General features: G+C 37.9%; 1 protein-coding gene across 1 annotated transcript; it reads left to right on the plus strand.

The window, feature by feature from the left end:
• Positions 1-342: 342 nt before the first annotated feature.
• LOC140168964 (uncharacterized) lies at positions 343-1550 on the plus strand. The gene has a single exon (XM_072192272.1). It carries the CDS (start codon positions 376-378, stop codon positions 1387-1389), a length of 1014 nt encoding a protein of 337 aa, XP_072048373.1. The 5' UTR covers positions 343-375; the 3' UTR covers positions 1390-1550.
• Positions 1551-10175: the final 8625 nt, after the last annotated feature.

Here is a 10175-nt window from a genome sequence, read left to right on the forward strand (position 1 = left end):
CACGGCCATCCCTGCCAAAAGAATCCCGTCACTCTGCGAACAAGAAATGCTTGCGATCGATGCGCTAAAACCTTAGAGAAGCGCGCTTATTTGGAAAAACTAGGTTATGAATTTATCGAAATGTGGGAATGCGATTTTGCCTCTATGAAAAAGACTGATCCAAAACTAAAACAATTCATCAATACCCGTAAGAAACCCCTAGATCACAAATTTAACTTATCCTTAAATGAAATCATACAAGAAATCAAATCGGGCCTTCTCTTCGGATGTATAGAATGCGACATTCATGTCCCTGACGAATTGAAACCGTACTTTGCCGAAATGACCCCTATATTCAAAAATACCCTCATTTCCCGCAATGATACAGGACCTTTTATGAAAGCCTACGGAGAAGAACATGATATCATGAATACCCCAAGAAGAAGTTTGATCGGTAGTATGTTCGGGAAGAGAATTTTTCTTGCCACGCCTCTCGCGAAATGGTATCTCGATCATGGCTTAGAAATTACACGGGTGTATCAAGTGGTAGAATATACACCGATCGCCTGTTTTTCAGAATTTGCCAATGCTGTCTCCAATGCGCGCAGAGCTGGAGATATCGACCCTTCTAAGTCCATCATAGCCGACACGATGAAATTGATGGGGAATTCCTCGTACGGTAAAACCATCACTAACAAGTCGAAACACAAGAATGTCAAAATTGCAAACACCCCAAAAGCGAACCAACTCGTCAATGAAATCCTATTTCGTGATCTCAACCCCATAACTGACGAATGCTATGAAGTTGAGATGGCCAAAGCCAAAATTAAACATGATTTGCCTGTACAAATCGGGTTTTTCGTCTATCAGTACGCTAAACTCAAAATGTTACAGTTCTATTTCGACTTCCTCGATGTATTCATGGACAGATCAGATTTTGAGTATGTGCAAATGGATACGGATTCGGCCTATTTCGCCCTTTCTGGATCCAGTATTGAAAGTCTTGTCAAACCTGAACTTCGTCCAAGATTCGAAAGAGAAAAGTACAGCTGGTTGCCGCGTACTGATACGGAAGAGAACAGACGATTTGACAAACGAACCCCTGGCTTATTCAAGTTGGAATGGGAAGGAGATGGTATCGTAGCGCTTTGCAGCAAGACCTGGTATGGGTTTGGTGCCAAGGATAAATTCAGTTGCAAAGGGGTGAATAAGAGAAATAACGAAATTACCGCCGAGAAATACAAGCGTGTGCTTCTGGAACAAAATGCCGACTCTGCGATCAACCGAGGTTTTCGCGTCAAAAACAATCGCATTCTCACTTATCAACAAGAACGCTCCGCGTTTACTTACTTCTATCCCAAACGAAAGGTGGCCGAAGATGGTATCACTACAACTTACTTAGACATCTAGAATAGATTGTCATATTGTTATTTCTCTCGATTGGGCAGCATTATAAGAATGATAATGTTGTATACTGTTTATCCATAAGTAATGATAAAATATCGAAATCGATATTCCTATGTTAACCGGTCTTTGAATGGTCTATACCTAATAATGTATCAAATAAATTGTCGTAAATTTAAGTTGTACACCTCTTATAAACGAGGTACTTTTATGTGGATTATCAACAAATATTTAACTATACGTATAATATGTTTTAAGTAATCTAACTTCTATACTAAACCAAGCATTGAGTAAATTGTATTATACCATATAAACGATGTAACTATTATTGTATGTGTATCTATATGTAAATTCGTGTATAAATAAATGTATAAATAAAATATGTATATACGAAAATATAAGCTTCCATTTGTCTTTATTACGCGGTTGTTATACTCTTAGAATAAAACTTACGTAAGAAACTGAATAAAATACTATCAATTATGTGTATAAAATACCGTAAATATATACCATAAAACCTCGCAAAGTACCCCATTATACTACACTCCCAGAATGCGTCATAGGGCTATAAATAGATGACCTCATAAGGGAAATCCCGGGTGAACCATATTTCTAAAAATAGATCAACAGATGACCTCTGAGGTCACAGGAGTTGCTCCTGAAAAATCGCTCCTGAACCCTCACGTAAAGGTACCTTATACACTACTCACCTACCTTGTGACCCCTCCCCATCTCCTGACTGGGACAGCCAACTGCGCAGATCATCACTGTCTACCCTCCTCTATCCTTCACCATCATTCACCCCATCCCATGTGACACCTCCCCATCTCCTGACTGGGACAGCTAACTGTGCCCAAAACACTATCCACCCTCCCCTATCAAAAATTGTGAGATTCAACCTTGCATTGTCAATATTGTAAGTGCTTATTCCGATTAGGAATCATCCATCTCTGATGCAGGATTAGTATCATCAAGTGGTCTCATAGAATCTGTTGTGGTACCTGATGATTTCACGCTCCAATGTCCCTGCCTCATTTGTTTGTATTGAGTCACGTGAAATATAACAGCATTTTCATACCTGCATGAAAAAAAATGCAGTCTGCACCCTAATCATGTACACACAGTGGCTATATACCAGCAGTGCTCCAATAACATACTACATGTACTTTCTCCTAACGAATATACATTCATAATTAACCCAAATATTTTATTGGCAGACTTTATCAGTTATGTCAGGCTACTTAGGGCTCTAGATAAATGGCGGGTAGACGCTCAAAGAGCAAGTGTATTTTTAGGGTGTATATAGTCAGTATACATTCTACTTTTATATACTTAACTAAAATATAAAATCACTTGATGAATTGAATATGAGGCAGTGGCAGTGACAAGCCCCAGACTTGAGATTTCCTCTTATACCTTCTACTCCTTAACATTATCTATTAAAACAGTAAATACAATTTCTTATTCGCTTGATGAATTGAAATATTGTACTGAGAGTTCAATATTGAGGTAGTGGCTGTGATAAACTTGAGAGCTTCTTTGCCAATTCCCCCTCCCCTGTTGTACCCCAGTCAAAACATTGCAGATTCCACTATTTGGGGCAAAAAATGGCAAGTTTTAGTAAACTTTTCATATCCCCAGTGGCGGCGACAGGATTTTTTGTCAGGGGGGGCATTGAGAGGGCAAAGTGAATTTCAGGGGGGGGGCAAAATGAACACATCTTAGCAAAATTGCCATATCACCAAAACAATCTCTTGCCTTCCCCATGCATGCCCTCAGTGCTCCTCTCAGAAAACAATATTTCTGGTTTTCCTACTGAATATAGACAAATAATACATAACCGGTGGAAAGTGCAATGCCTGAATTCCATAGAAACCCTTCAATAAGATGAACTGACAAAAATACTAAAATTATGCCAAAGTAAAATTAATCTCGTACTCCGCACTTCCGAGGTCATCCCACCGTGCCTACCGGTATAACATCCCACCATACCTACCGGTATAACATCCCACCATGCCTACCGGTATAAAGTATACTGTTACATCCATCCTTGTGCATCATTCATGATCGCTAACACGCATCATCATCAACTAAAATAAAACGTCAGATTCACTAGGATTGAAAATATGCTCATCTATCAGGGCACAGTTCTTGGCCCCCAATATGTTCTCCGTTCATAAAATGACCTTTGTATGAGTGCAGTACGAAAACTATACTCCTTAACTTAGTGTCAAATTTTGAGATATGATTGGTTGATTGAGGTTAATGAACGGTGCCGTAAGGATGAGACTATTATTTCTCATAGCGATCAAAATAGAACCTGCCTGCCTACCAGAAAATCCAAGTAACTGGTCCGTTACCGTCATCGGAAACCAACACATAGCTGGGAGGTGTGAGCCAGGCTTAAGGTATTTAGTTATCGAGTCGGTTTACCAATAATGGTGAGGGAGTCAGAGTTTTGAGGGAGTTTAGGATGAAATTGGGAATTTTATTAGGTTGAAGGGAGATTAAATTTGTGAATTTTATTATTAATGGATTGAATTGTCTTGGTGGATTTTATTTCTCATTGTGACTTTTACAGGTTAATTTCAGTGATTAGGTTTAAGGATTTATATGACTGATGCCAAGATGGAATTGAAATTTACAAGTCTAACTCCAAAATGGCTGCTGCCTACCCAGACATTATCGCAGGCTTACCACTTGGTCCTCTCATCATGTAACTGTTAGTACTTTCAGTGGCTTACCACTCGGTTCTCTCATCATGTAACTGTTAGTGCTTTCAGTGGCTTACCACTCAGTCCTCTCATGATGTAACTGTTAGTACTTTCAGTGGCTTACCACTCTGTCCTCTCATGATGTAACAGTTAGTACTTTCAGTGGCTTACCACTCGGTCCTCTCATGATGTAACAGTCAGTGCTTTCAGTGGCTTACCACTCGGTTCTCTCATGATGTAACAGTTAGTGCTATCAGTGGCTTACCACTCGGTTCTCTCATGATGTAACAGTTAGTGCTTTCAGTGGCTTACCACTCAGTCCTCTCATGATGTAACAGTTAGTGCTATCAGTGGCTTACCACTCGGTCCTCTCATGATGTAACAATCAGTGCTTTCAGTGGCTTACCACTCGGTTCTCTCATCATGTAACAGTTAGTGCTTTCAGTGGCTTACCACTCGGTCCTCTCATGATGTAACAGCTAGTTGGTGCTTTCAGTGGCTTACCACACAGTCATAATGTAACCAACAGTTAGTCACTTCAAGGAACTGATAATTTTATATTTTATTCCCATTTAACAATAATAACCAGCAACAGAAACCATAAGCAGGCAAACAAAGTACATAATTTATGATATTATACATGTTACGTCATATACTACTGATAATACTTTGTTGTAATGTAAGTTTAACTTTAAAAATCATTCAAACACCACCATAAATATTTAGTTTAAAATCACTCAAACACCACCTTAAATTGTCAGTTTATAATCACTTAAACACCACCTTAAATTGTTTAAACACCAGTATGGGGTTCTACTTAAGAAGGCAAACATTCATCACTATGTAGGTTCTACCCTAAATAAAATGAAGACAGATCACACTCATTTCAAGTTCGTCAAATCTATCAATTATCTCCAATTAGTCTCTAAGCATGAACTTGATGTTAAATTGAAAAAGCACATTGCTGTAAATATAAGGAAACAAATTCAATGCTACAGCACATACATTATCAGTGGGTGCCGTTTACGATATAAGTATAAGCTGAGCGATTTTGTCGTCAGATCGACTCCGCTATTAAACCTGACAGGGTTAAGATGGGCACGAAAGACGATATCTGGGATGCATACGGAATCAAACTAACTTGCGTGTGTATGCACACGGCACATGTGTGTATGTAGCAGTTTAGTGGTTGTTGTTGTCATCAAGACTGTTGTTTCTGTATTACAATCAGAGAAATTGTGAGGGAGAAATGTGGTTCAATCAAGTTTAGTGAAATCAGGCTATTCCGTTTGAAATCCATACTCCCCCAGTGGAAGATTTAGTTAAGTCTTCCACAGAGGAAGTTTGGGTTTCAAATAGGATAGTCAATTCCATTTGAAATACTCACTCCAGCTGTGGAAGATATAGGTAAAGCCATACACAGGGGAGTATGGGTTTCAAATAGGACAGATACTCCCTCCAGTTGTGGAAGATATAGGTAAAGCCATAATACAGAGGGAGTATGGGTTTCAAGTGGAATGTGATATCGAGATGAGTGACCCAATTTCAGGTGTCTTAGGGTATTCAAGATGCTGGCAGGGAAACTGCCTAAAACTCTTGAAAATTACTGGATCGACACCGCCCAATAATACAAAAAATACTGAGTTCTTGTGAGTGGAATGGTGATGTGATTTTGATGAGAATGACCCAATTTTAGTTGACTGAGGAATTGGGGATTGTGGGCTAGCAGGGAAATGGCTGACAACTCTTGAAAGTTTCGTTGCATGGGGTCACGTAGTACCTTGTCAGGATATACAAAGCAAACTTGGTGATATAGGTTGAGTGAATGGGGCATGATGTGATACAGAGATGACCTGATTTAGGTGACTGGTTGAGGTTGGTGGCAACAAAATGGCTGACAATTCTTGAAAGTTTTGTTGCATTGTGTCACATAGCACCGGCGTGTCCAGGATCTTTTCCTGCGGGGGGCTCAGCCCCTCTTTCAGATTTATGTGGGGGCTTGATGGCTAAAATCGCCAAAAACGGCTGATTTTACATGATTTTTAACAAAGTCTTGGGGCTTCAGCACCCAAAGCTCCCCCCCTGGACACGCCATTGCATAGTACCTTTTTTTAAAAAAAAGAAACAAAAAAACTTGGTTCATGTTAGTTTAGGAAATGTTACATGATGGGATATGCACAGGACTGACCTGATTTAGGGGAATGAGGTGATCAGGGGTGCTGCAATCAGAGCATTTCCACCACATAAGCTTCCTTGCCATTAGTCGTGTTCACATTGTCGGACGTACGCCCGGCGGAACTTGATTGTCGTAAGTTGCTAGGAGTAGCGGTAGGCGCTGCTAGGAGTAGGAGCAGTGTGAACGATGGTCAGCGTAAGTTCTGCCAGGCGTACGTCCAACGATTTCGCTACTCCTGACTTTTAGCTGGGTGTAACTTCCGCCAGGCGTAAGTTGCAATGTGAACGCTGCTACGGGCTGCTAATCCTGGCTCCCGGTGTAAGTATGACCTTTTGTTAGTCGGAACTAAGAAATTACATATCGCGCGGTTGATAAAGGTCACAGAAACACCGGAAGTGGTAGCCAATGTTTACGCTGACCAGAAGTGAATGCTTGGTGGAACTAATTGGCGTAGTGCTAGGAGTAGGCTAGGTGTAGACACACGGTAGGAGTAGGGAAAATATTTGTGGAATGTTGATCAATGTTAGCGTAAGTTTACGCCGGGTGTAACTCAAAATGTGAACACGACTATTATCTAGTTTTGTTACCACTTATAATTACACTACAAGATTCCTATTTCAACCACCTGTACAGGTACCATGTTGCCAAAGTACCTGATTGGTACACACAGAGTACCTACATAGTATCAATGCTGCTACTGCACAGGACCCACCAGCATTGGTACTCCATAGGTACTCCACAGTGATGGTGTGTCTGTGCAGGTGGCCCAATAGGATTCTGGTAGTGTAATTTCTTAAAACAGAGCACTGAGAACTTGAAAAGATACAACATAATTATGCTTCAGTATTTCGTCATCTTGATTCTTTTGGAATTCCAAATTCAACTACCTCATTTGCAAGAGAGAGTAAAAGTTTGTAACTTGATGTAAAATTTCAGATTTCTGACTTTCTAAGATTGCTTTCACTTTTATCATTTGCACAGTGTAATATTATATCATACTTGTTCCATAAATTGTAGTGTATTTTGGTCTGGCTTTTCACTGACAGTGATTTGAACACCCTGAGAACCAATGCCTTTGTTATAGCATTTCTGATTGGATAATTAGGAGACATTAATCTGAGTGACCAATTAAAATACAGCTTTTATATATTTAATTAAGTCCAATCTTCTGTCATCATTTGTACCACGTTGCTGATTGGCCCAATAAATTTTACTAGTCTTATTGTAACCAATCAACAGGTAGTACTCATGCGGTTAATTCTTTTGGTTTTGTCTTTGCAGAAAGGAAAGCAATATGCCTTTAACTTCTGTGTAATTTCAAGACAAATAGCCATGTGCAAATCACACTGTTTCCCAAGGATGTTAGTATGAAAGCATTGCCTTTCCATGTTTTCCTCTCGGAGCTAACGCTTTTCCCCTCGGTGCAAACGCTATATTGATCCTGAGACAATGATGTATGTCCTATCCTAGCCAACGCTATAGATATTTCCAACAAATTAAGTTTGGGCTGACATTCACAAATGTATCTACATTCGATTTTTCTTATGCAAGGCTCGTGGACAGGCAAGGATCAGAGGTTGACTCAACAGTCTTCCCAGCATGCAATTTGATGATGGAGCTAATTGGGAACATTCAAATGAGCAGGATGAACATGGTCATTACGAGGATATTATTCATAAAGACTTGTTTCATTTAATTACTAGATGGATTTGGATAATGTTTTGGATTTAACAAAATGATACCAAAAGTCCAGTACATTTTAAAATAAATTGTAATTTGTTAAACTTTTATTAAAATATAGATGAATAAAATCAACAGTTTCTAGCATGTGTTTGTATATTAAACAGACACATAGCCTTCCTTGCCGACAACACAGGAAACTTGTGATATTGGCTCATGTCGTCATGCATTTTGTGGTTTGGTTGATTGGTGCATTGCATTCTGGGATTGTATAGAATCAACCTCTGGGCAAGGATAATTTGAGGACAGTCTTTTTTTCCCTCTTTTCTTTCTTGACTCCTTTTAGCCAATCTTTTCTTGCATATTAACCAATTGCATTTGACAAGTGTGATTTTATGCAAAGATTAAAATAGGACTTTATAAAACAAATGATAAACAACAAAAGACGACTGCTTGTTAGATTTCTAGTGACTTCATCTTGAAGATTTGATGTAATTTTGTGCTATTTCCATTCATTGTGTTGTTGTTTCGCAGTCTTTTTTCCTGATTTGTTCAACTGAACAAGTCCATGTCTGCATATATAAAACACCTTGCCATTATGTGTAAGAGCTATTTTAAGGATTATAATGAGCAAATTTGTACTCGCATGGAAAGGTAAAGAATAGATTGTTTTCTGTGATGCTGGTTGAACTTTCTTTCCCCATTGAGTGCCCTTTTTTTATACTTTTCATTTAAAATGACAATTGGTATGCATGACTAGGCTTTGTAGTTATCCTAGTGAAAGAGTTTTAAAAAATGACAATTTGTAGAAATAGCATAAAAATGAAAGATGAGTTAATGAAGTTGTCATTATGTATTTATTTCATAATACAAAAATGGGCAAAATGGAAGAAAATGGCAGTGTAGATAATTATGAAGCTCCGTTCATTATTGCATTGAGCCATAAGTGTCCATACAGATAAGTGTGACATTTAACCTTTAATTAATTTAAATTTAATTTATTATTTGATCATGTCGAGATGCTTGTTTGAAAATGGGAGTGATGTGCAATAAAATGTTTAGCATTTAAAAAGTTAGAATCACAATATAGTGCCTCACTTAGAAAGTTGTATCTCAACTTCAGGTACATTTTTGAGTGCAAATAGGGATATGATACGGCTTAATCAAGGTCTGAACTGAATGCATCTCTTTTATACCTTGCAGTTGCAGAAAGTCACTAAAATATTATTTTGCATGGAACAAGGACTAGGACTTGCAATAATTGTTATGCCCCAAATATCTTGGTTATATTATTAGCTTCTCTACATCCAATATTTTTTCACAGGCTAGACCTGGCTTTATTGTATTATTGATTCAGATTTTAAAATTCAATTTGCAACGACTAAGGTTGTTTTATTTCCTTTATTTCAATCTTGAAAATCGATGCTTGGAAGTTAGGATAAAGGCAAATAGTGTCATAACAGCGGGTATAATGGGTTTGTTTCTATCAATATTTTATTATTGTTTTTTTATTGTAAAAGAGTGAATTGGATCTCAAGGCAAGAGCAATGTTGTGAAAAATTGCAATTAGATTAGATAGGCAATTTGACTAAATTTCTAGTAAAATAATAAAATTTCTTGATTTTGTAGTCAAATTTGACGAGCAATGTCATCAAATGTGACCATTGTGCCAGTATTATGCAGAATGGAGTTGATTTAAACCGAATTGGATCAAATTGAATTGATTGGCTGTCAAAATTGATTTTAGAATTAAGTCAGATAATTGAGTCAAATCAGCTCTGGAGTCTGAATGTTTTAAAGTTGCTACAACTTTTCTTTAGCTTGACAATTCATGATTGTTGGTTCCTGATTGGCTAATTGAATCGGGTCATCAAATAAATTTGCATTGTGTACCTCTTAAATTTCTGTCAAAAACTAATGATGTAATTGTTTTCTTTTTGTTTCTCCTTTTTTCCATGTCTGATGATGATCTGATTAATACCGTAACCATCTGATGTCCTGCTTCTGCATCTGATATCCTCACATGAACTTTATCATAACCAGGTAAGGATTCATTCATTAACAAAGTATAATCCTATGATTGAACACTATAAAATTTGACCAGATCGGGTCCGATCAGGCTAAAGTCAGCAATAATGAAACTGAGATATAGGTAAAAACAAGGAGAAAAAAACCCAATATAAAACATAAGAAAATGGATATATAAAAGGTTCATAACTTGG

Source organism: Amphiura filiformis, chromosome 14, assembly GCF_039555335.1.
Source record: "Amphiura filiformis chromosome 14, Afil_fr2py, whole genome shotgun sequence".
Classification (NCBI taxonomy): domain Eukaryota; kingdom Metazoa; phylum Echinodermata; class Ophiuroidea; order Amphilepidida; family Amphiuridae; genus Amphiura; species Amphiura filiformis.

Excerpts from the sequence above, each read along its gene's own strand:
- LOC140168964 (XM_072192272.1), top strand. The coding sequence starts at position 376 with ATGAAAGCCTACGGAGAAGAACATGATATCATGAATACCCCAAGAAGA.